General features: G+C 33.1%; 2 protein-coding genes across 36 annotated transcripts in view; both read left to right on the top strand.

Moving 5' to 3' along the window:
• On the top strand, positions 1-1939 carry LOC125050107 (phosphomevalonate kinase). The gene is made up of 4 exons (XM_047649714.1): positions 1-225; positions 354-550; positions 789-1175; positions 1295-1939. Exons 1-3 carry the CDS (start codon positions 146-148, stop codon positions 1067-1069), a joined length of 558 nt encoding a protein of 185 aa, XP_047505670.1. The 5' UTR covers positions 1-145; the 3' UTR covers positions 1070-1175; positions 1295-1939.
• Positions 1940-5608: 3669 nt separating this feature from the next.
• LOC125050382 (sodium channel protein para) overlaps positions 5609-27815 on the top strand; it is a 44680-nt gene continuing 22473 nt past the window's right edge. For 7 of the 35 annotated variants that reach the window (XM_047650196.1, XM_047650186.1, XM_047650216.1 and 4 more), the window contains exons 1-3: positions 5651-5807; positions 26711-26834; positions 27327-27433. The gene's annotated coding sequence lies outside the window, so the exon portion shown is untranslated. Of the gene's footprint in view, positions 5808-26710; positions 26835-27326; positions 27434-27815 lie in introns of all 35 variants that reach the window. The other 28 variants (XM_047650215.1, XM_047650217.1, XM_047650205.1 and 25 more) reach the window with 9 other exon arrangements.

The raw sequence follows: 27815 nt of genomic DNA, 5'->3' as shown, positions 1-27815 counted from the left end.
TGTGAATTATTGTGATCTAATAAAAACTTTAGTAAATTATATTATTATTTATTTAGTATTTACCTTTACCATCGATTGAGGATGTCGTTTTAAAAAAAGGCGTAACCTAAGTTCTTATTGTGATATTAAAATAATTCAAATTAATATGAACCCGACAATTGTTTTACTATTCTCTGGTAAAAGAAAATGCGGTAAAGATTTTATAACTGACCATTTACAAGCCAAGTAAGTTATTTTAAATCTTTAAAAATATAAATATTATGATAATTTATATCTATACACATTATTTATGGCCTACAAAAATAGTTTCACTTCCCTTGTAATTTAAAACAGAATTTCTTAATTTTTTTCAGATTAGGTGATAAATGTGAAATTATAAAGATTTCTTTACCAATAAAAAGTTACTGGGCGAAGGAAATGAATTTAAATTTGAATGAGCTACTGAGTGATGGTGCACTAAAGGAAAACTATAGACTTGAAATGATCAATTGGAGTGATAAGATGAGAGAGAAAGATTATGGCTGTTTTTGTAAAGTTGCTTGTGAAAACGGTATGTATTATAAGTGTGAATTCTCAACGATTGTCAAGGCATTAGGCAAACATAGTTATGGATTGTTGTGGCCTTGCAAATGAAAATAATAAAATCAATTCAGGGCCATTGGGTTATTCAACTATTTTAGAAAAATAACTTCTTACACTGGCCAGATTTTTCTTTGTTTATGATTATTTTTTAAACAATATCATGAATTTTAGTTTTAGTGTAATATCTTCTCTTATATTTTTTCTAGCTAAAGGAAAACCTATATGGATAGTGAGTGATGTGAGACGTGGTACAGACATACAGTGGTTTAAAGAAAACTATGGCAATAAAATCAAAACTATTAGGCTTATTGCTGATGAAGATACAAGAAGAGAAAGAGGCTACAAATTTAAAAGTGGGGTTGATGATGTGGCGTCTGAATGTGGCTTAGATAATTATAGTGGTTGGGACTTAGTTATTGAAAATGGCAGGGATAGAGATTCAATAGAAAAACAGCTGGAGAAAATAATCTCATTAATTTCAGAATAGTTCTATTTATAGGCACATATACACTTATTTTGGTTTTTAGGCAAACACATGGGATATTGTATATAGCTAACTTATAAATGTTAGTATTAACCATATTAAAAATTATATGCTGTTGCTGTGTCCAGTTTGTGTTTCTGTGTCCAGTTTGTGTTTCCACCACGCCAACTTTTTTCTATTTAGGATGATGTATAGAATAAATAAATAAAATAAATAAAAAATAAATAAATGTAGCTCACTAATAACTGTATAATTTTTAATATGGATATAAGTTATAATATATATTATTATATTATTAATATATTATTACATATAAGTTATAATTGATATATTTAGACATTTAGGCTGATTAATTTCAACTTGGTATTTATTACAGTATTCATCCTACTAAAATTAGGTATTATTAAATAATTAACTAAAATTATAAGTACAACTTATTTTTATCTTAATCTGCTTGATTTAGCTGCAATAGAATGCTAATGACATGTTAATAATTGCATAACTAAATAGATTTCTTATTGTTGTAATTTAACATACAAACAATGCAACATTATACTTAAGTTAAAAAAATTACTGATTGTACATACTTCAGTTGTGCAAAAGATAATTAACATAATTTAGTTAAGCCTTTTATAAAATGATCATCACATAGCATCAAATTAACATGTTATGTGAATCAGTCTGATGTTGTAAAATCTCGAAATGTGTACCTGAAAAATTTCACCTCGTATCTCTACTTAGGCTAAGCTTATTTGATATAATGTATCGAGTCTTATGAATCTTTTGGTTTTGCAGGGTATTATTTAATAATTATATTAGTTTATGAGACTGTTTTTGTTGGGACATTTTGATAAATATAAACATAACATTTTTCACCATAGTTTTATTTTAATTTTTAAAATATATTTTTTTTAAATCTTGCATTCCGCGCCATTTTCCTTTAATAAGGCTATTTAGGGTATACATATCTATTTGAAGTATACAATGTTACATGACTCAATCATAGAAATTAGTTCATTTTTTATATATATAATAAATAATAATAACAGGTTAATAGATTATACAAGAAGTTACAGGAACAGGAAGGATTACACATGGAAAGGAAAGAAGAGAATCAAAGGCAATGTACGAGCCAAGACTGTACATTTTGCTCATTTTCTTAGTTTTATAAGGGTGGCGATTTTCTAAATCGTTGGAGTTACGACCCGAGAGTATAGCCAGCTCTTCGAATGTTACATTGCATTCATTCGTTACATAGCAATTAACATTTCATTATTTCACTTATATTCTTTATTCTATTGTTGTAGGTGAGTGGTTAATATAGAGTAGAACTAAAATCCTCTATTATTTAAAGCACCCCGATGACACAGGAACCGTACAGGCGGTAAATTAATGATATGAATAATGTCGTCTAAGTAAGGCAAACACAGGAGCAGAACCTGCAGATAAATTATCAAAAATGGTAACGGCATACAGTAGCTAGTAGATAAAAGGCATCAGTCGTTTGGTAAAGGCATCTGCTTGGCTAGATAGTTGGAAGAACTGAGAACCTTTGATTTCTTTTCTTTTAGAATGGGATGAATAGCTCAGCTAGGGCTTTTTTGGCGAGTCAAACGGCAGGCGGTGGAACGAGTGTCAATTGAATACTTTGAATAACAATGATGACTATATAAACACTATAACTATCGGATATATAGATCTATTGCAACTATAGCAAATTGAATAAACCACAAGTATCGGTTTGGTTACACTTTGACGTTAATTTGTAAACATATATTATACATATTTACTAAGCCGAATTCTAATTAAAGTATAGATTCGATTCGATTACACCATGCTTCACTTCACATATAGAAACAATGGTCATAATAATAAAGCAACATATAAAATAGTTACTTGCTTTACTGTGTGTTAACTTTTCATTTTATTGCAAGGTCGATCAAGGTTAAATAGTTAAATTAATATATTACCACACGAATTCAAAAACGACCTGTAAACACCTTTTGTCACTACTCTCTTCGAAGACACTCTCCTTAAAGCCACATGGATTGCTCTTCTGACCTCTGGGCGGGAGTTCCCCAGTAGGTACTTGACCGTATTCAACGTATCAAAGAGTTCGATATAAGAGATCGATACGTCGACGACCACTCACTTTTTTTGTGGTTTGATCCCTTGGTGTTGCGTAGAGACGTGAGGTCTCTCTGCATCTTCTACTGCATCTACCATGGAGGGTCTTCAGAGGAGTTACAGCTGAGTTTCATCATCGGACGTCGAGGCAGAATATGAAATTCCACCCGTATCACCTTGACGTTCGTCGTTCCACAACTTAGCGTTATTTAAGGTATTCTTTTCCGCCACCCCCATGTGGAACCACTGCCCGTCGAGATATTTGTGAACCAATACCTATTTATTTATTTAATAACTAAATAAATACGACTTAGGGCCTTATCATACTAGCGGATTGAGAACGGCTGCGGGTCGGGACGGGCGCGCAGCGAGTTAACGACGTACATTTACAAAATGGATTTTCAACAATACAAAAAATTTGTTCGTGAGACATGTCAAGCTATTTTTAAAACTTGTTTCATATTTGTATGCCACCCAAGAAAACAAAAGACTGGGAAAACATTAGCAAAGGCTTTCTAGAAAATACGGATTTTCCTAATTGCATAGGTGCAGTGCAAACATATTAGGATGATAAAGCCGTATAAATATTTGAAACAAATAATAAACAAAAAAAAACAATCTCGCATTCGTGTCTCGTTACGAACTGAAATGAGGCGGGGCGGACTGGCGTTTGTACGAGACTGTACAAATGGCGTCCACGCTGCTATTTGCGACGGACTCGCTGCGCGTCCGCAACGAATTCGCTGCGCGCCCGTCCCGCCCCTCAGCCGCTCTCAATCCGCTAGTACGAGTATGATATGGCCCTTAAGGTCCTTTAAGAAAAGACCAGCGAGGTTGGCAACGCACTCGCAAGCCCTCTGGCATTGAGAGTGTCCATGGGCGGTTGATGGACATCCGATGTTATCACTTAACATCAGATGAGCCTTCTACGCTTTTGCCTCCTGTTCTAAAAGAAAAAAAACTGTAACCACAAGTAGAACTCGTTTACGAGCACGACGCATGGCCAACCATCATACCTATCACAGGGAGAGGGATAACCCGACGCATGTACACCACCTCTAACAATGACATTTAAATTTAATCCGTGTATTACACCCGTGAAACTCATTTGTTTTAAGATCATGTATATTTGTAGATTCAATAAATATATATTGTGTCATTATTTTAAGTTCCTCAAACTTTTTCCGCGAATTGTCCACTTCTGCAGCACAAATATGGATAGAATATCCGCAGCAGTGCTTCATAAAAGAATCCTGCAGGACATAACGCTATAAAAATAACTAAGATAGACAAATTAAGGCTGTGTCTTGAACAGTAAACTGCTGAATTTTCCATTACATTCCATAATTTAATTTACCTATGACAAAATGATATTTACAGCACTCCCTATCGATAATTTATTCGTACTAGAACTCCAATACTACACTCATAATTTTACATTTGGTCATAAACAGCTTAAGTATGTGGCTTTTCTGACATTTATTTAACATTTCTGTAATTAAATGTCATAGTGATTGAGAAACAATCATAAATGAAAAATTGGAGTGAATTGAAGTTATATAGAGGGAGTTTACAACTCGTTACTCGTCTCTTAGCCTGAGTTCATCACTATATTTTACTTTTAGGTTTTTATTCAGATTCCGATAACAAAATAGTGAGGTATTTTTTAGAATCGAGTCAAGGAAGCAAAAATTTATGAATAACTCATCTTCGGCACCTATATAAAAGGGTAAAAGGATATGAAGACTCCTGTTACTTTATTGGGGTTACCATAGTGAGTCGAGTTACTGTAACCTCTAGAACATGCTATATTACCCCCCTAACATGTAAAGGGCTACCTACAAATATACGAAAGTTGAGCACTGGAAGAGGAGACGGATAAATTTGGCGCCTAACTGCCTAACGTTTAAATTATAATTTATTATTGTAATATTTTACAAATTTTATGTTTCTCGTAATTAAGACAGTTTAAGAACTAGTAACTAAGTAATATCAATTGAATATATCTGATCGTTGATGGCGGCACAACCTGTCATTTGAGAACTGATGTAAGAAAACCCGCATCGGAGCAAGCGGCGCCAGCAGGCGGGGCGGGCAGAATCACACGATTGTTGCCAGATATCGCACTTGCGGATAGAGACGGTAGTATTACTCGCACACATCACCGCCGTCCATGATCTACATTTGAAGTATTCGTTTACTTGTGTGTGATTAGAGTTTCGCAGAAGCGCGCAGAGCGAGGTCGCCTACCTAAGGCCCGTCCTCGCATTTGTAGGTCTATGGGCGGAGGGTATCGATGCAGGTGCGCGCGCATGACCTGCGCCCCTCGCGTTCGATTTTCCAGTCCGAGCAGCGGTGGCGGCGCGTTGCATAACTTCGCAGCGGCACTCCGCGCGCGACCTTACCCCGAGCGCCACCGCGAGCGCGACCACGCGCACACACGCGCAACGCGCTTCGTCGCGCCCTTTACGTAACGCGCGACCGTCGCGCGCTGTCTAAACTCGGCGTCGCAAACGGATAAGGTTTGGAGTGATAAGTGTGCTTCGTTTTGGCTTTCGTCGCTTCTGGCTTTATTTCGTAAGGAGCTGGAGCGTGGCGGGCCGGCGGTGGGCCGGTAGGTGTCGCAGTGCGTTGCCTTTGTCCCTCGCTGGTGGCGGCGCCGGTGGTGCTCGCGTGCTGAATAATTGACGCGGAGGCTGGCCCGTGGCCGCTATCGACCTCTGTCGCGTGACTCGCGCGTATTACCCGCGATTGAGGCAAGGACGCCGCGCTGGCTGCGGCAATACGCCAGCGGCAGGCGATCCGCCGCGCTAGACCCCACCGACACCGTCACCACTCTTTATTATCTATTCTATCGATTGCTATTGTAATTACTCACGTTTACGTCATTACAGATACCTTAATACCAATGGTAAAGGTGAGATCCTCGCAGCTGGACTGCTAATGATGTGTCAGCACTAAATCGATCCAACCTATGCCTAGCTTTCTATTGTATTTTATTATCGCTTGTTTTTCTCTTTATGTAGATAGAGGTAAATGTGTAAAGTAACTTTTAAGCTCTTTCTTCTTGACTCTTTTTGTTATTAGGTCACAAAACCTATATGGTAAGACAGTAATTTCATATTATAATGGAACTGCAATTTTAAATCTATTTTAAACATTCAATTATGAATTCGTACAAAGAAAGGCTTCCAACAATCCTCAGTATTGGTTTAAGGTTACGTAAAACCAGCAAAATATATAAAGTTGTATCTTATTACATAACGATCTAATATTTAGTTGGGTATGTCTTTAGTTCCTGAAAAACCATGACATATGTAATGATTTAAGTTTATTAAATTAAAAATCAAATTGGTTGCGTCGAGAAAACTTCACGCTACAAACTTCAACTAATGAGAACAGTATTAAAAGAATATTAAAACTTTATAATAAGTTACACGTTACTCATTCAACCATTTACAAATCTTTCGTAACTACTAAAATAAAACAAATAAAAAATGTTTTTTGAAATAAAGTTTTTTTTAGTACTTATATATTTTATTAATATCCGCGCTGATTTATAATTTTCTTCGATGTTGATCTCCTGCGATAATACCTCTTGCGATAATAACCTTATTTCTTAGCTCAATAGACGTCATATTGTATTGTAAAAGTGAACAGCGTTATTTGAATTAATATATCTATTATGTATATATTAATATAGTTTAGTGTATTATTTCTAGTTAACATATCGGGTTTCACTGTTATATCTCTGAATAACACTTTATTTTATAAGAATCTAATAAGAACATTAGAAATATGATTCAAAAACTTGATATAAGTATGTTTTATCTTTATTAACATAGATAATATATAACTGACCATGTCAGTTGCCTACGCCTTGATTCGAGGCAACAAAACAACCTATTGAAAGTCCTGACTAACTTGACTTGTCCTATGTCCCACAGTGATCCACCTTCGCGCTCAGTTTTGAGCCTCGCGGTATATTTCATCGCTCCAAGTCTTACCGGATCTCTATGCCTCATCTGCAACTGTACGTTACCAGGTTTGGGACGGCCACTTTCATTTCCTCTCCTTGGCCAGGAGATATCCAGAATTCGGTAAAGGCTGCGGTCGACCAAGACTTCGGTTAGTCTCGATAAGAGATGTCAATAGTGACTTTCACATTTCACTCATATATAGTAAGATGTTGATCTTCACTCTATTTCGTTTTCGTTTGGCGTTTGTTGTGGTTTGAATATCGTCTGAGTTCAGGCCATCCTGAATCTCTCTACAAGAATAATTCCCGAAAGTGCCTTTAGTAGGTTGTCATCTGTTGGGACACCAAAGTTGAAGTGTGACAACTATATATAACTATTAACTATACATGCTCGAACTAAGTTTATCGAAACCTTTTCCAAAGTCAACAAACGTAAGAAAAAACTCCCTTTGCCATTCTGTTACCTAATCGTGGTTCGAGGTATTAAGAGTATTGATTAGGTCTGAATACGAGCTAATAGAGAGGAAGGCAGCGTGGTATATCCACCAATTGCTGTACTGGATTAGGCAACTTTTCTTGTGCTATAAGAAGCTCTCTGTTCCTGTCCTCTGGAAGCTCCTCGCTAGTCTCAATGCCAAATTATAAGTAAGATTGACAGAAATATCTTTCTTCTGTGGTTTAACATGTTCTTACTGAAATTTACAAAAAAAAAATGATAATAATTGTGATATTGTTCTCCGAGTTGGAAAGAACGCAGTTAGCGGCATGTAAATGTAAGTGGCTACTTATGCCACTTTTCCTCTCTTCTATGAATATTTACGTCTTGTTCTCTCGTTATGCAAATACTGAATTTTTATTGAGGTTCACGACCTCTTAGATACAGTAGATAACTCGAAATGTATACTTTGGCTTTACCCATCCAGAGTTACACTACGGTGTAGTGTTGAAAGAATCCTTTTATGTATTTGCGTATATGAAAAAAATACACAATAAACGAAGCGTAGTAAAGACCCAGGCCCCATAGGTTTCATTATAATATTCCTTTCAATGAAAGATAGACGCAGGTTATATTGGTAAAAAGCACCTGGGTAATAAATGCTCGTTTACTCTTATTTTAAAACACAGCATAGTATAAATAATATCTTGCGTTACTTCTTCTTTAGTTACTTGAGATTTTAATTAAAAGTCTTAGAAAAGTATGAACACACTAGCTTGATAATACGCATTGTAAACATGACTATAGTAAGACAAAATTAGTTTTATTCCGATTCAAGTTTTCGTAGTGACTTGCAACTACATACAGTTTATCTCTACAATTTAATTTCTAGAGTGAAATAGGAATGAATGTGGACCATAATAATAAATGATATACAACATAGACTCAATAACATCGGTCTGGGCTTTCTAACACTGATTAAATACAATATCTGAATAAATGAATACAAGTCATATAAATGTATGAAATCGCATTTTATATTTAGAATTACGCAGTCCACTTGCCCATTCAATGTCTTCTACAGCAGTATAACATGTAATATTTCATATACAAGAATGCCATTTTACTGCTAGGTCGGAGAATAAACGTCGCTATATATAAAGTTGAACTGGCATAAAGTGTGGTACTTGGCTCGCCTTGACGAGTCGAGCAAAGCTTTGAAACGCTACGGTGAATAAGAGGGCGGGTTTTCTGTCAGCTGATAATATTCAGATCGTCTTTGACGAAAATCGATCGAAGAGGTTCTTAGGTTTGGCAAGGTAGCTTTAGTCACTAGCTTTTGAATAGTATTAAATTTGTCTTTAATAAATGTTTTAGTTTAGTTTGCATAAATTTGGTGTTTAGTCGCTACGAGAGGTGCTACGGCGTAGGCAGACGCGGCTAGATTTTTGAAAACAGATAATTTAATTAGGTTTTTATACGTATTGATTAAATAAGTACAAAAATGTTGTGTACATATAAAAGTTACCATTAAACCTTTTAGAAGATAATCCCATATAAATACACCGTTTGTAGATATTGCAGGGATATTTTTTGCGTATCATCATTCGTTCGTACTGTACTTGACGGTTTATTTAACTACTTGGCCCACATCTAAAAGCTGTCCACAAGACCTTTATGACCCTTTTCCTGCCATTTATTTTTGCAAACAAATTTCAATAAGTAACGGTATGTTCTAAATTTGGTTAAGCTAACATTTCTGAGTTTTGCGAAAATCACTTTGACAACGACGCATAGCAAGACAAATTGATTTATAATACGTTCACGTTTTTATTGACCCAGATTAATGTCTTGACAATTTTTTTTATACCTAGAACGTAGACTAACCAGAGACGACTGCTATTTCTACAGTTTTGTTGCTGTTATAGTTCCGTAAGTGCGGAATCGGACGTACCTTTTTGGATCTGTGATCATTTATATGGTGACCATGCCATACAACCTAAAATATGTTATTACCATTATTTTACGTTAGTTAAATTTAACGTAATTAACGACTAAGTATTATTTTTTTGAAAAGCTGAACTTTTCAAATACTTAACATATGTAAAAGATGTGTCGAATAGCGTTAATATAATATTATATATTGAATCGATGAAATCGACGACGAAAATAGAGCCTAACCACAGGTCCACGTAGTTATTTATAAATAAAGTATACCACGTAGCGATATTATAAAGATCTGAAATTTGTAAGATTTCGAGTTTAGTTGGTTCTCTAAAAGATTTGGACTCTATTACACCGCTGTAATTGTAATGATTTTAATTAACAATTTTGCTTTCCCGATTCACAGGAACGAAACCGCGGCAGTAACTATAAATTAACTTCGTGAATAAATAAATTCAGGGTGGCTACAATCCTTAATCACATTTATTTTTAGGCCAGTAGATGATCACCCTTCTTTTCTGTGCTCTGTGCCCGCATCGAAATATCCACATCCCGAACGTAACATGAGTGAAAACCTCACATCTTTTATTATAACAATTTGTACGCATAAAGTACACATACACGAATTAAGGTCAAATATTGAATGCTTTTCGTGGAACAACCCGTGGCGTGTTTACAGGACAATTATAGGTAGAACTTTTAGCATTAAGTTTAGTTTTTTAAATATTGTTGCAAATAACGACTGTCACGCAACCATTCACAAGTGTAGTACTTTACCAGTATAAGCCTATCATTTGACCTTGCTTTTCTTTTCCTTGTTCTTTAGGTCTCTTGGTAATAAATATTTGCAGTATTAATTAAAACGTTATTGTGCCACGTAACTAAAAACTATACAGTCCCAGTAATTTGTGTACCCCAAACCCCGTTTTGAATATGGTTAAAAAACAATTAGAATATGCTTATTATGTTTGTATTACATATATGTAGAACTTGTCTTGTATTGATATACATATGTATGTATGCTATTTTGTGTTTAAATTAACTTCGTGGTACAAAAAATTACCAGGTAAATAAACCAAAATGAAGGTTTTCGAACCATATAAGAGCTGAAAATCTCTTACTCCATATAAGCATTTAATGTAATCCATTTACGTATGGATAATCCCTTGGTGCTAATAATAAAACTTTTAAACCATGTGATGTGACCATAACAATTGAAGAGGAAGAAACAATTGATCGATACAACACAATCGGAATAAGCGTTATTATTTAGGTTAAGTTAGAAGTATTAATATTCATTTAGAAAACTTTTTGACAGTTAATCTATCGGCAAAGATACGCCTATAAGATAATGTCAGTTTCTGACACGTTTTTTATTTGGTTCGTATATTTTCAAATTAACTTTTTTTAACAATAAATTATTGGTACTATCGCGAGCATTGCAAAAATAATGAATATAAATCTTTATAAATTAGAAATAAAGTAATTGTACGCGGAAGATACTTCTTTATACTAAATAATTGAAATCTTATTATTTAATTTTCTATGATACTGATAAAAATGAAAATACATAATTGGAAAGAACGCAATTTCGTTCCCAAGCAATATACGCAACTATTCGAACTCAGAGAACCAAAGTCAGAGAAGATACTCCTGAAATACCTACTTGATACCAAAAATGATGATTTTTATTTGTTTTCACTGCTAGGATTAATTGCTTCAAAATGTAATGTGAACAAAATTTTGTAAAACAAAAAGCTTGTGGAACTAGAATAGCGGAGAGTTTCTTGTAAATTCCTTTTGTTCTACGCCGATGTCTTGTTAACTGGCAGTAAAAATAAATAACAATGATCGAATAATTCTATGAAAAAACACTTTAATTTTACTGTTTTTTATTTATTTGACATGACATGGCTAGGCCCGTGAATCCTCAGTAGAATGTGAAAACGACCCTGAGGGCCTCCGCAATGCGGCTGTTGCTAGTAACCGAATTGTTTGACTAGGTATTGCTTACTCTGCTGAGTATCAGAGCCTGGAAGGAGTCCCACATATCATACAAATGTCACTAATATTGAGGAAACACAACTCCCCCGGACAATAAAAATTAGCACATTGAGTAATGCAGAGGGCATTACAAATACGTATCACGTTTATCGCCTCCAAACAACGATGATATTTTACAAGTCGTGTTAGTTATTTTTATAGAACAGGGGCAAATGGGCAGGAGGCTCACCTGATGTTAAGTGATACCACCGCCCAAGGACACTCAATGCCTGAGGGAATTTCTTGAAGGACTCTAAATCGAATTGGTTCGGAAATACTTCAGTGGGAAGCTGGTTCCAAATAGCGGTGGTGCACGGCAGAAACTGTTTTGAAAAACGCTACACCATTTGTAACTCAAGAACAACTAGATAAATTTTAATGATTTTAGATTGGTCCGTAATGGGATAACACTAAAATAAAATCATTATAATATGAAAACAATTACCATTAAAACATCAATCTAGCCGCTCAATTACAAATTGTATAATAAAACGCAACTAACAGCTCATATAATGATGTCTATATTTTTTTTAAATATTGCATAACGTTGCACTTGCAGTCAACCGGTTTATGTCTTTGTTTTCTTTTTTATTTTATATTTATTATCTTAACATAACATTGAACTTAATTCAATTGTTTGCATCCATTGAGGTAGGACTTAAGGTCTGTATTTACTTTGATTAGTGATTAGTGCAGGTGATTAGTAAATAGGAGAAAACCAGTGTGGACAGCGACTGATTAGTTGTCGGCGTACTAACGTGATTAGAAGAGGAAGCACATGCCGTGCGCCCTCCCTTCCCCCTCACTTGTAGCGTGCCTGCCAAAACACGTCTGGACAGGCAGCAGGACTCTTCTTCTTCTTCTTCGACTTCTTCAGGTCAACCTGAGAGCAAAGTAATATTCCGTCGTATCTTCAGCAGCCAATTTCTTATAGATTTGGTAGCTTGCGCAATGAATAGGTCTTCTATTAATCCATTTTCGAACCCATACTTTTCTTGGTCTTGCAAGTTCAGCTTCCAAAACTTCTTCGGTCTCAGATAGCACCGCCTTAAATACTTCTTTCAATTGCAAGCGCGCTGCAAACTTGCTGATCGACTACTGAATTTACGTAACAGAGCCACGAATCAAGAATTGGACACTACTGATACTACACACCTGTACTAATCATCCTCAATTACTAATCCCTTGCACTCGCATTAATCAAAGTGAATACAGGCCTTTAGAGTCAGCATTTAGCGCTAGCTATAACGAAGTACAATTTGACGGGAGTGACAACTCGCGCTACTGAATGATTGACTGAGTCTCGACTCTGAATCTTATCCTAACTTCTTGCTTCTTCTAAATTTCCAATCTCATAATATTTAACATACACTCTCGTCGTAATAGGTTATTTATTACAGCTACTTATGCTTTTACCAAAGATTTCATGCTATTAAAATAACTAAGAAAGACAAGATAAGCTGTATTCTCATCGCTAAGTTGACAAGCCTCTTTATAACGCTTAAGCAGCGCAAAATATATGTCAGTAACTCGAGAGACAATCTGCATTTTTCTAACTTTATCTGAAACCAAAGTGTTCAAGAACTAACTTAAAGCAACAAAGCATCCTTATTTGTTCCTCATATGTGTGGATGCATAATTATATTTATTTCACGTTCACTTTATAAGTCGTATTATAACATTATTAGTATTGAACCAGTGAACTATGTTGTTTACGTCATCTAATAATAGATTACTTTAAATTGAGAAGTGTCACAAGGCACATCTTGGAAGTTCTCTATCAAAAGAAAAGCTATAGAACTTTCTTCTACGTGACGGATGTGTTAATAAGCAGTTTTGACTTCAATATTTTGGTGAAAGAAATACTGAAGTATTACAATATTTTGAACTATTTTAACGTACGATATAGCTTATTATTTGTACCATAACAATGATTTATTTTTTTAGCTGACAAAGATGCATTCTCGTTACAATATTAGTATCTCAAAATACTATGAAAGTGCTTTTTTAAATAAAATAAATGTGGGACTTTCGCGTTCACCTGTTTCATTATATGATAAATATTTTCGACAATTATTTTCACTAATGCAAATTAGTTTACCAGTTTGATACATTTACGTTATTGCGCCAGTGTTAAACTTATTTTTCCAACTCCGTCATCCATTAGATGACCCAACACAATAATTTTCTAAAAGAATTTTAAATTTAAAGTTGGATATCTGAGCGTTGTTGTTAATTAATGTTATAAGATAAAATTAAACACAAAAAATAATCCATTGTAGCAGAACATACTTAATCCTCGCAGAGTTTCCTCGTAATACGCTGCGTCAATAGGCTGCTCAAATCTACCACGTTAGGTTTCTTATAACAGGGTTTCAACTACCGTTGTGGTGTCTACGAGATTTCGAAGCGTGCAAAGCAAATTTTACTTGATATTTATATTATTCCGAAATTTCATATGTTGCCATAAATAAGTTTTTTAATATACAATAAAACAATCGCTAATAAACATGTTATTATGTAGGCCGTGGCTATTAAGTTTAGAATTAGAACCAAAAGCTTAAACGGAAATTATTTAACCTTTTTGGTCGTAACTACAATAACATTGTTCTTTGTTTAATGTAGGTCAGTATGACGAATGAGTTATTCGACAATTAAAATAATGGATTCATACTCAGGGTTGTAAGAATGCAAAAGCAAAAAACCTTGTCAAAACTAGATTATTTCAAAACTTCCCGTAATAGGATTTATACATTTTCAATACTTTTTATATTAACTCACTCAATTAAATTGTACTTAAAAAAATCGAATGCTTCTACGCCAGCTACGGCTGGCTACCTTCATATGATTTCTCTATCTTTACAGTACATTAGAAAAATTTAAAAAATACAGAAATATGTTTCTTATCTCACTGCTTTCGGCGGCGTTTCTGAGAAAGTAAAATCATAATATGTATTGAGATCAAAGCATGGTCGAGTACATGCTCAGACGGCTACCAAAGGGTGCATAATTAAAGAATGCAGATTCCGTAAATTCCACTGTTTTTCCGATCGGAACATTGCGGTGAAGAAACTAGGTCAACGATATGGGCAGGTGTACACAGGGAATTGTGATTAGTATCTCCTTCGATATACATGTATTGTGTGACACCGTTAAGTATGAATGAGCCTTTGATGGCTTTGAGTCAGTGAGTGTATTGTAAGAATTGAATATTGTTCGACTACTATTCTCTTCTCTATCTGTATTAATAATAAATTAACATAAGTTGATGTTATTATTGTATTTATAGTAAACGAACTCCGACGGAGTGAAGGACAAATTAAAATTCTTCCACTTCAAACTCAAACTCAAAATAACTTGTCTCTTATCTTCGCTACTATTCTCCAAACTTACCCCGCTGTCTCTTTAATTTCAAGTTCCCAGGTTTCTGGTGGGCGTTCTCTCTTTTTTCTTCACACTTGGCAATTCCAAGTAAGGATCTTTTTGTCCCATCTATTATATTATTTATCTCATCATCAATTTGGGAGCTAATGGTTGAAAATGAAAATATTTTGTGTTAGTATGTGTATTGAGGAAGGCCCTATACCGTTACGCTGTGATCAAATTAATGCGGATAGACGATATATTGCTCTCATTTTTAAATAGGTTTTATCGCTAATTATTCGATGTGATTATACAGATTATACAAACTTTCACGATAGGGCTGAACGCATGTCAAAAACTACCAAATGGGGTGCTTTTCATACATTATTCATAACTTATAATTAATGTTGAAAATTGGCCGTAAGATAATTAATCTTGATGGCTATAAAATTAGGCACGTATTTTGTTCCTTTTATATGCAAAATTAATGCGATAGAAAAAACTAAAATATCCTATTCCGTGCAAATATTATCAAATCTTATATTTATAGTTATTTTCATCATTTAGCTATAATTCTGTTGCTACTAATAATATGTATGTGGAACTTTGCCAGATTTAAAAAATGATTTTGTAATTGTTATTATTGCACTTTTAAGTGATAAAGCGAGGACGTAAAATTAGCCCTTGGCGCTGGGTAATTAATAATATAATCTCTTATGGGAATATTAGATAAACAAGAATCTGCGTCCCCCTTGTAAAATATTACTGGAAGGTCATCTTACCCTGGCCTGGAGCTCATCGTGACCTCGTAAGATAGCTCTGAAAGCGAATTTTGTTTTTACGACCCTGACATTTTGTTTTTGACTGATACAGAGTATTATTAAAACTTATATAATATATTATGGAACCAAATAAAGGTATTTTTGCTGCTTAAACTTAGTTACATTACATTTATAGTTATATAATAATATTACTTATTATTTATACGACCTGTCTTAAGAAAATATAATATTATTAAAACAAAATCAATTTCATTGCATTTTCTCGTCTTTTTAATAATTTATCTTTTTTAATTCAGCTCACGTTGTTAACAGACAATTATTTATCATATTTCATCATCATTTAAACACGTTTTACATACATATATAAATGGTTATCATTAGGATAACAATTTCCGAACGTATTTTAATATTGACGATCCCGGGAAATTGTTATCAATTGTCATAAAATAACCTTCTAATAACATTTTTGTAAAGCCTATTTGTTGTTTTCATTAAAATAACTCACTTATATTCTATACATAGTTGATATTATTTTTAAATTCATTAAAATGATTAATTTTTACCGTAATTAATATTTTTTATGTACAGCTTAGTATTTTTCTTGTCTTGGATGTATTTTACTTTGATTTATTCCCATTTTATAGTAATATTTAATCCATAACAATCTATATGTTATGAGCAATTTAGAACACTAACAATAGACTGTATAACTTTTGTCATTTGACCCACGTCACTTGAATCGAAAATCCTGCAAAAATGTTTATCGCTCTGACCTTTCCGGAAAAGGGTACTTTATCAGTATTTCCCGGCATTTATGAAGTACCCATTATTACGAAATATGGCAATAAATTAATTCATAAAATAAAGGAATTATTTTTTACAAAATACTTACTGTAATTACAGTATTGATTTTGTGAAACGCTTAACTTATCTAGAATTAGATCAAAAAGTTAAGACAAGCAGGTGATCAGCCTCCTGTGCCTGACACACGTCGTCGACTTTTTGGGTATAAGGCTAGCCGGTTTCCACACGATGTTTTCCTTCACCGTTCAAGTAAATGTAAAATGGGCAGTGGGTACATATAATGAAAGTACCTTTGGTGTCTGCCGGGGATTGAACCTCAGGGATGAGAGTCGCACGCTTAAGCCAATACTGCTCTGGGTCTTTAAACATTAAAATAAATATAATTCAACTTGGTTGCATCGTACATCGTAAAGTAGACCTCGTTATTCATTAAAACGAAATCAGTCCAATTGTAGTCTTTTAACTCTATCATCTTTTTCTGACAAATTGAGTTCACGCAGTAATTAAAAGAGATAAAAAAAATTATCAGTGGCGCTACAACCTTTTTAGGTCTGGGCCTCAGATTTTTGTATCTGTTTCATGATCGTTTGTCAATCTAATAGGCAGGTAGGTGATCAGCCTCGTGTGCCTGACGCACGTCGTCGACTTTTTGGGTTTAAGGCAAGCCGGTTTCCTCACGATGTTTTCCTTCACCGTTCGAGCGAATGTTAAATGCGCACATAGACAGAAAGTCTATAGGTGTACACTGTACAGCCGGGGATCGAACCTACGACCTCAGGGACGAGAGTCGCATGTTGAAGCCACTAGGCCAACTCTGCTCAATTAAAAGAGATAGTTTAGGTAAAACAGTACATTATACCTTAATTATTTAGGGGGTAAATATCTAAAATGGCATTTGTATATATGATAATTTGTAACTATTATGTCTGTAATTAATCTAAATGCTTCTAATATATAATAATATAGAATAGGAATCTATATATTTCACGATTTACGTTCCATACAATAATGAATTAACGTAGATAATCCGTATATAAGTATGTGATAAATCCACTTCAAACAGAATTGACTAGAAAATATATAATCAGCTTACGTAACAACAGACTAACACCGCAGTGAGGTAAAATAATTAGACTACATATTCACATTATACTGAATTAACGATTTTTAGTTTATTATTATACAGATTTGATTATGTGTTAAACTTACTTCTCTCCTTGCTCACAATTGACTAAAGGCAAAACTATAAGCAAATATAAAAATAACGTTATTTTAAGTATCGAAACCCGTCCTGGATTAGGAAATTTGATCTAAAAACAGGTGGATTTTACATTTAAAAGGGTAAATGAAGGTATAATCGGGGTGATATCAATTTCAAAGCCTGAAGGTGATTTTTGCGATAAGCTGTAATCCATAGCTACTGTTGTCTCTGATTTAATTCACGTCAAATAAATGTATCCGGAGTAATCTTTTAAAGACATTACAAGACGGAAACTATCAAGCTTAATTCTAGTTTTTTTTTAATTCAGCTGTTTGTAGCATATTGAATAAGGGCTTACGTGTTACCAAGTCCCACGAAATATATACATAGTTGAAATTTGGCTTGCACTAACTTGTATGACATTCAAAATCGTTAGTCATACCACCGCCGCGCATGGAATAAGCACGTAAATTTAAATCGTCGCAAAGTTAAATTGTGAGACGTGTAAGTGAACAAAACTAGTATAAATAAAACAGTGTATTTAATTATTTTTTTATATTAATGTGTGCCGGCATTTTTGTTTTTAATTTATGTTTCAATACTTTCGATAGTTACAGCATCTTGCGATTAAAATGAAGTACTTGTTAAATCAGGGCATTACACCTGACTTTGTATTGTCTCAAGACGACCAAGACTCAAGAACAAGTGATTAAGGTGAAGCACTCTTTTGTCGTATCAGATGTTACAAAGGTTATGTCCGTAACAATATGAACTTGGAGAACTCTAAGCTCTGTTGGAAATTTAATATGACTGTATCTTCTTTTCAATAGAATATAATCGCGAAATAAGGTCAAGAGAGCTTTTGGTTGAATTCCTAAATATAACCAGCGTTTACTCCCATAATTTACACTCATGGATAATATTTTAAGAATGATTTAATCACATGACATTACTCTTATGTGACAAATCCGTGGCTATTATTATATGAAAGGAACAATTCAAAATACAATCGTCTAATAAAACTATTCCTGTTAATATCATTTTGGCACACATCACTCTAATACTTTTTGTGCTCGTGTGGATATTTAAACGAAAATAGACACAGGAATAATATGGCATTAAGAAAACGACATCGTAGAAACATTTTGAAAATACAGTTCTACAATTGTTTAAATAGTGTCTATGATTGCGACTTTGGAAATTGTTATAATAGAGATATAATATACGGAGAGTTTATTATGTTGCTCTACTTTAAAGAAATCTGGGTGCGTTAGGTAGAACGCTAACATTGCGTAGACACGTAATATTAACTAGCCATAATCATTTTCATAACCCGTGGGCTATTTTAAGATAAAGTATTTTGAAAATACGTACTAAAGTACCATTGCCTTAATTCGTCTACTAAAGATACTATCAATGAAGTAAATTTCATATCGATTTGTAGAAGGGGTCAGAAAAGGCTGTACTGTTGACCGGGTCGTAGCAATCGATCGGTTCGCCAGCCTGTGCGATCGCATGGATGCCTTGTGGTTACGTTCTAGTTACGTACATCAAATGCCAACCGCTTTTGTGTACGAACGTCAAACTTGAAACTAGACTCCAATGAGTTTCCAACACACACATATATATATTTAATACTGCAAGGGTTGAGGTATTAGATCCGTATTCTTGAGCGTCAAACTAATATCTAAATGCTTTCAGAGCTTTTCTACGAAGTTGATTGTTCATTTCTCAGACGAGATTATGACTTGAATACACGAATTATAACACTATAAGACTATCGCATAGTGTTTTAATTTCAAAACTATTTGAATATTTTTTTTAAAGTTTGTCTTCATGCCGCAACCAAGAAATTATCAATCAACATTATAACGTCGTAGACGTGTAAGTCAAGATAATGACTTGCCTTTACGAAAACAAAACAAATGCACATTATTGATAATAAAGTGTGATCATAGCAGAGTTATCAGATTTACACTTAGAGGAACACTCTTACAAGATTCTTTGTCGGATTGTATAAGGATTTAGACCTTATCATAAGACCAAACAGTTCAAATAAAATTCCTTTCCGCGGCCTAATTTCTATATAAAACATAATACAACTAAAATAAACTGAATCATTTTCGCCTTTATAACTAAGGATTCAAGCATCAAATTAATTAATTCCCTTTCATTACAAAGAACGAAACATTTCAGTAAAGCTTTTGAACTATTGTATGTATAGCTGCTAATTGTCGAATTGCGGGTTTTTAGTACCTGCAGATAACGTTTAAAAACTAAATTGGCACAAGGTTTTAATAAAGTATTTTTCATAGCCGTCAATGGATCGACCGTGCTCAAGTAGCGACGGCAATTTCGTATTCAGCCTAGATTTAAGTTGAGTCATAAAATATTTTGGCAACGACCGAATGTGTAAGCTTTTGATAAATTGAAGAATATATACCAAATATTACAGCTATATTTCGTTAATGTATAGCTACGTCCTTAATGACGTTAAACTAAATCAGTTCTGTAGGCGGAGCATTCCTCAAATAATAGTTTACGTTGCAAAGTAATAAACGTAGAAAAACATCATTTACCTTTATATAGCTGTGCATTTTTGAGTAGCGCATCTCCTTTTTTTCCCAATTTTCATTATCGTATCATTATTAAGTATTTAAAAAGCTATATGTGTTATTGGAAAATGACTAAACGAAAGTACAAAATTAGTTTGGCAACAATAGGTGACTTCTTTCTTTTTTACAAAGACTTTAAAAAAGACCTCGAATTTTAAGAACAATTAGAGTAAGTATAAGACTTTAGAGGTGTTTAAAATCAAGAGATGATCTTGGGAAAAAATTCACATTCTTTTGTGAACTAAATGCCACTTGTAAGTAGAGGCCGTGAGAGGCTTTCCGTTGCATATTGAAAGATTTTATCGTTGTTTTTCTTTGAGACTGAGATAGGAACTTAATGATTTCTTACCTCATTCCTAGTTCTTTTTTGAGATTCTCTGTGACATATATGTAGCCAATTAAAATATTTTCAATATATATAATTGAGATATACTGGAGCTAAGATAATCGACCTACTAAGATTTTAGGGTTATTATTGAGGAAGTCACGAAAACTATGACTCCGGTGAGAATCTGATACGTTTATTCCATACGGGAGTCACAGTGTACCAGTGCGATTGCGGGTGCGTGGTTGACTTATGTAAGCTGACTTTTTAATCTAGTGCAATTAGTTGTTGTTCCAGACCAACTATTAGTATTAGCGTAAGATTTAGCTAGAATTATTATATATAAATAAAGCTTTCGTTTTTATTTATCGAACATAAGAATTTTACCTTCTAAGTAGAAGTACTTTAAAAATATACACTTGTATTTTTAAAATATATAATTAATTAAAAATAAAAACAAAGAACGCGTCATCCCCACCGTCTGAATATTTGTAAGTATCCTTTGTTCTAAAATTGACTTCGTTCTAATATTACTTTGAATTAGAGTAATAAATTTTATTACATCAAATAAATAACAATCGAACAGAAATATCATAGACATTAATGATCCTGAACTCTTGGCATCGAAACGTTTCGAAGCGCAAAATGTATAAACAGCTCATAGATCTATTGTTTTCCGAAACGAGTTTCTTAAAGCTTGCTTGTTTGCCTAATAAAAGACTCTGTCTGCGCAAGACTCGAATCTGCTTTATTGAATGCCACATCGTTCAGAAATTCTCATCACTTTCACGTGAATCCTTGACCTATATTTTCTCTTACAATTGCCGCCCTGAGTCATTTTATCTTGTTTCTGTTATATATGCCCTTTGCTTTAAAGGTCTTTTTACAAATATTCATTATTCTAGTATATTTTCGAATTGAATAAAAATATGCTTTTAACATTAACATAACATAAATATGGTTTTTGTTTATTTAAAGGCATTGATTGAATATACATATAAGTTTGTACATTTATGAATTCCTTTCTCTAGATAACGGTCTTAAATACGTGCTTAGGTTTCTTGTGGTATATAGATAGCTAGGTACAATGTAATTCAGCCAGAGACGCCACTCCGTCTGCAGAATATTAGATAACCAACGCGATACGATGTGGAATTGATAGGTTAAAGGCGAGGTCATTGCTCTAAAACTGGTACTGGACTGGTTGGTTTCGAAAACAGCTAAATAAATCCTATACAAACATTATTACTAACTTAAAATATTAAAGTGTTTTTAATTCCAGGAATAAACTGCACCCGCAAACAGGAATTAACTTTTTTATTCACTAATTAAGCTCTATAGCATAGACAAATACTAAAGAATATAATATTAAACGGTTTAAAGCTCGCTCAAGAGTAAATCGTCAACCTTAATAATTAACAGTAAAATAAAGAATCTTTTTACTAAAGTATTTCACGCATGCGCCGTGTGTTTTGCCAATTGCAGGTTTTGCGGACAATCTGCATGTTATGTCGTGCCTACTTCGATCGCACCCTTGATTTAGCTTTTGTGCTTCTTAATTTAACTTAACAAGATATAATGTAATACAAAGCGTATTTAACAAATACAAATGAGAACTTTGTTTGTTAAGACTATTATACAGTCATATACAGTCATGATTAAGGAGATACCTATACCAGTTGAATATTATACGTTAATACTAAAGACGTTTTACAGTTATGTTTTGCTATTGAAGTAGTTATAAATATTTATATATATAGTGTCTACAATACCTAGGTAACACTGAAAATGTTTAGAAAATGAAAAACGGCTTAATGTAGAATGTTGCCAATACTTTAATTGTTTTTCGAAGTTATCTCCGTTCCTTTCTACACATCGTCGCATTCGATGGAACCACTGAGAAAAGCAGTGGGCCCATTCTTCCTTAGGGGTTTCTTCTATGGCATTTTCGTACGCTTTCATCGCATCTTCAGGACTCGTAAAGCGAATACCTCGAATTTTATCTTTAGTTCTTGGGAATAAATGATAGTCGCAGGGTACCAGGTCAGGACTGTATAGCGGCACAACTGTCGCGAAATGACCTTTCCGACCAAAGAAAGAGGCAATCATCTTTTTTCCTTTCATTACCTTAGTTGGCTGATCCTCGAAAGGAAACACCCACTGAGGTGATTGTCTTTTGGTTTCGGGTTCGTAGCAATATATCCAGCTTTGATCACCTGAGACGATGTCAAATACAGCATTCGAGTCCCCGCCGTTGAACTTATCTAACATTTGGCAACACCAGTCCATACGAAGGTGTTTCTGGTTGTCGGTAAGAGTAAGGGGGATCTAAAACCAAGTTTTGCTTGGAGACATCATTATTAACGACAATTTTCATTCAGTTTTTAAATAAATCATTTCATTCCGGTATTTATTTATTTATTAAAGTACACCAAACAATTTATCACATCAAATATATATTTTTTAAAGTATAAGCCACAATCTATCGATTCTAAAATACGTCACAATTACGGTGAACATTATATTACAAAAAAATAAAAATACTTCACTTCCAACAACAAATTTTATCTTTACTAGTAATTCCTATTAATAAATACTCATAATGCCTTAATAATGCCTATTAGGTGCCCTATAGGCGCTTAGTAATGGTTTTTATTAAATTGATCAGTACACTACCAATTATATAAAACTGAATAAGTAGCGTTTATTCTGTTGTATTCGCGAAGAATTCAAATGAGAGGTGCCTGAATATATTAAATACATACTATTATTCTTACCCGTACAAAGACAAAGTATATTCAGTAGCTACGACTGGATAAAAACGAGTAAAATAAATAAAACCAGATATTTATGAAAGCTCAAAAGGGTTTTTGAAAGTCCTGAATGAGTTCTTGATTTAAATTAATTATAAGCCAGCGTTGTATAAATGAAAGATAAAATTTCTAAGCTTAGCCTGTATAAATGATCTAAAAATTATATTTGAACTCCCATGACCTCGGAACATGGAGACAATTTCTGCATCTGTGCATTCAATTATTGCAGATTATACCTTAATATTTACTCATTATCTTTAAAAAAATTTTTTTTTTATTAACAACTGAATTGAATTCATAATATAACCACTGTAATTTATTTTAGTTATTATATTTAAATGTTAGATATTGTTTTTTATGTTATTAATTAATTAATTAGTATCTTATTTAAAAAAAAAAACTTATAACCACTTAATGTTATTAAAACAGGTTTTTATATAATGTTAACATAAGTGCATTTGATTAACTGATACAATCGTTTGAATTCAATTTAATTCATACAATACAAACAAACGTTTTAAATAAACGTACAATCTCTTATATTCTGACTGAGTTGAATTCATAATATTACCACTGTCATTTATTTTAGTTATTATATTTAAATGTTAGTTATTGTTTTTTGTTATTAATTAATTAATTAGTATCTTATTTATATATTTAAAAAAAACTTTATAACCACTTAATGTTATTAAAACAGGTTTTTATATAATGTTAACATAAGTGCATTTGATTAACTGATACAATCGTTTGAATTCAATTTAATTCATACAATACAAACAAACGTTTTAAATAAACGTACAATTTAAATATTAAAAAAAAACTTTATAACCACTTAATGTTATTAAAACAGGTTTTTATATAATGTTTACATAAGTGCATTTGATTAAATGATACAATAGTTTGAATTCAATTCATACAATACAAACAAACGTTTTAAATAAACACACAATCTCTTATATTAATCACTGAGTTGAATTCACTGTCATTTATTTGAACATGTACAACCAAAATATGTTTCTCGGAAAGCGGAAAATGGCATCAGTGTCAGTTTCCAACCCTGAATGAAACGCTACGAGAATGGAAATAGACTCGCTTCATTGGAAAAGTCATTTTCCAATATAGCGAGTCTTGAATTCTAATGAGCATTGAGTTTTATTAACGTTAACTCTAAAGTGGCTATTACTATAAGATTTATGCATTTGTTCTTCAGTTGTTGTACTTTAGTGTTTTCTTTATAAATAAAGAGTACTACTGTTTACTAGTAAACAGGTATTTGAGTGTCGACTATAATCCCGGATGGGACCAAAAAATATAAAAATATTTTCCTAAGAAAAAAGTAATGCCAGGTCATATCTGTCATATCCGAGCTTTGGAATTGATAGTACACTTTAGTCTACGCTATATTATTTCCTACACATACGATAGCTAGTCTCAATATAGCTCCAGCAGCCGAATCGTTCAAATAATATAATATTCGTATATAGAAACGAATACATTAAATAAATTTCTTCTTTATTATATTATAGCGTTTTATGTAATTTAAATAAAAAACCCCCAAGCTATATATATCTTTGTTAAGCCTTCTTCAGACGCCTATACTGATATTCTAGGGCCGGCTGTGACAAGGTTATACAATTAAATGAAATTATTAAACTAAATATTTGTTGATTATAATATAAAAAAATTACCAATGTAGTTTTCAAAGCATCGGCACCCTTTGTTAGGCCTTCATCAGATCCCTATACTGATATTCTAGGGCCGGCTGTGACAAGGTTATACAATTAAATTAAATTATTAAACTAAATATTTATTGATTAAAATATAAAAAAAATTAACAATGTAGATTTCAAAGCATTGGCACCCTTAAAACATACGATATAGCTTTATATATTTAGCATAACATTGCATTTGCATAGAATCCCGGCGACATCTAATAAAATGCATGTTGGTTTAAAATCAGTAAAATGTATAACTCGCGCACATTATAAATTCCTGTAAAAAACCGATTCCAAAATGCATTAATATATATTAAATGACAATGTTTCTTATTTAAATTGGCACTAGTACAAAAAGATAATTAATAATACATTTAATTGAAGTGTATTTATATACAAGCTGTAGTTGGAGGTAAAAGCACAAATCAATCCACTTTTCGTATTTATATCTAATAACAATCTTTCAGTGAAATAATAAATCGTTTAAAAACGTATTACAGTTCTAAAAAAAAACATACAATATTCAATATTCATACTTTACGCAGTGACATAATGTAATTTGTTGTAGCTCGTGGAACAGGGAATTGTAAAAGAATAACTCAAGAATCCATATAAATTGCTTATTGACTTTAATACATATAAATTACTTTTTACGGTACACAAGAAATTTATACTAATCGCCGCCCATTGCCTCACTTTTAGGATGTAGGCTTTGAAGCCGCAAAGTTTAGCGGTTGATATGAATAATGTAATTAAATTTTCAAATAAACTAAATAATTAAAAAAAATATTCATTATATACTTTATTTAGTATTAATTGTTTCTTTTTTCATACTTATTATATTGCTATTTGCTATTATCGCAATGATTTTCTTGAACAAAGGTTTCTATTGTATGCAAATGTCATTCTTTCAAAGATTAATTAAACATAAGTATAACGTAAATATTGGCAATATAACTGATTCGGGTTTAGGTTTACTTTTATAAAAGTATTGATTTAGTCACTGAATACATTTTCGAAATACTGAGTAATTTCCACTTGACCGAAAGCTTTCTTATTTGTTTAGTATATGCTCAGGTCATTTGAAAGTCCATTGTTCAATATTATGTACGTAATTATCTGTCGTCCAGGGTTCAATGTAGGAAATATGAATCGTAATTGCTTGTTCAATTATTACAATTTTCGTATTGTATTGTATCTACATGCGTAGAGTCTAAGTGAGAAAGAAATGAATCTGTTGGAAGCCAGGTCTAGAATGAATGTTTCTTATATTTTACTTAAAATATACTTATTAAAACAAAAGATCCGTGAAGGCAATCGATTGCTAATATCGGTGGAGGCTACTTACTTTCCAAATTCGTAGTGCCTTCAGGTACACATACGTATATTTATGGATAAAACGACGAAATATACAGCCCACCCTACGACTTACTTGTATGATACTTAAGGTTACTTTAATTTTACTTAATCTGACTTTAATTGTAATTGTTTGGACAGCTAGGCGGTAGGACGCAGATGCACGCGCGCCGACGCTGCAGTGAGGAGCGCGCGCGCATTGCTCGCGACGCGGCCACCACCCGGCGCGCCCTCTGAACCACAACGCGCCTAGGATTATTATACGGTTAGATATTATATTCTGTTTAGCGTAAAAAGCCAAAAGTGTTGTAATACTGAGAAGTATTCAGAACTATACTCTATTACTAGTTATATATACTATAACTATTTTTTTAGTTTAAACTACATCAGTAAAACAAATGAGAATTCCTAACTCCTTATTTACTTATTCTACTTATTCCTTTTATATAAAAATACGTCAAAAAGATAACTAGTATGTGTAGTGATAAACTAGGGGGAAACAAATATTTCATAATAACTCCCTACGTCAGTGAATGTAGCTACACTTCGGGCTACGCCGTAGGGGGTAGCTACGGTGACTAGTTTTTTTTTTTAAATTGGTTATTATTAATAAAAAAGTTATATGTACTTTTAATCATTCAATTCAATTTCTATTATTTGTGAAATTTAGACAATTTAAATTGTATTTATCTGTATATATGTTCGTAGTATATGCACATAGGGGCTATAACTTAGCTTAGAGCTAATCTATGTTTAGGTCGGACATGAAAAATCTCGCTCGTTTGCTGGCTGTCCCTATCAGCGATTACGTGGTAACTTTCATCTCACTGGCAGCCGCGACCACACTGCTCTCGTGGACGACAGGTAAGTTTTTTTATATAAATATTTTTCGGGCCCAATCCAATTGTACTTATTTCCAATACGCATCATTCTTAACGACATAAGCAATCTCCTAAATACGGTTCTCATAAGGGTTTTATAAGTAACTAATTAGTTCTTAAATCTGGAAACGGCTTGTACTAGTATTAGTCGTAAGTAGATCGTCTACTAATCACTACTTAGTAATTCATATTTTTAGTTTATTTGGTCTCTAACTTAGTATTCTGTTATAGAAACAAATACTGAAGAGGTGTATTTTCAAATCTTATCTTAATGAACAAGGGTTTAAAATTTAGTACGTATAGTAACGTATAACATATAACAAAATAATTACCAATATAATACAAATGTATCTACTAACAATTTC

This window comes from Pieris napi, chromosome 6 (genome assembly GCF_905475465.1).
Source record: "Pieris napi chromosome 6, ilPieNapi1.2, whole genome shotgun sequence".
Classification (NCBI taxonomy): Eukaryota; Metazoa; Arthropoda; class Insecta; order Lepidoptera; family Pieridae; genus Pieris; species Pieris napi.
Note: the sequence above shows the minus strand (reverse complement) of the source record. Positions and strands in the feature narration are given on the sequence as shown.

What these genes read in the sequence shown, in the direction of transcription:
- LOC125050107 (XM_047649714.1), top strand. Translation starts at nt 146, where the DNA reads ATGAACCCGACAATTGTTTTACTATTCTCTGGTAAAAGAAAATGCGGT. An exon ending in ACTGACCATTTACAAGCCAA is followed by an intron (nt 226 to 353) that starts GTAAGTTATTTT and finishes AATTTTTTTCAG; the next exon opens with ATTAGGTGATAAATGTGAAA. An exon ending in TAAAGTTGCTTGTGAAAACG is followed by an intron (nt 551 to 788) that starts GTATGTATTATA and finishes TATTTTTTCTAG; the next exon opens with CTAAAGGAAAACCTATATGG.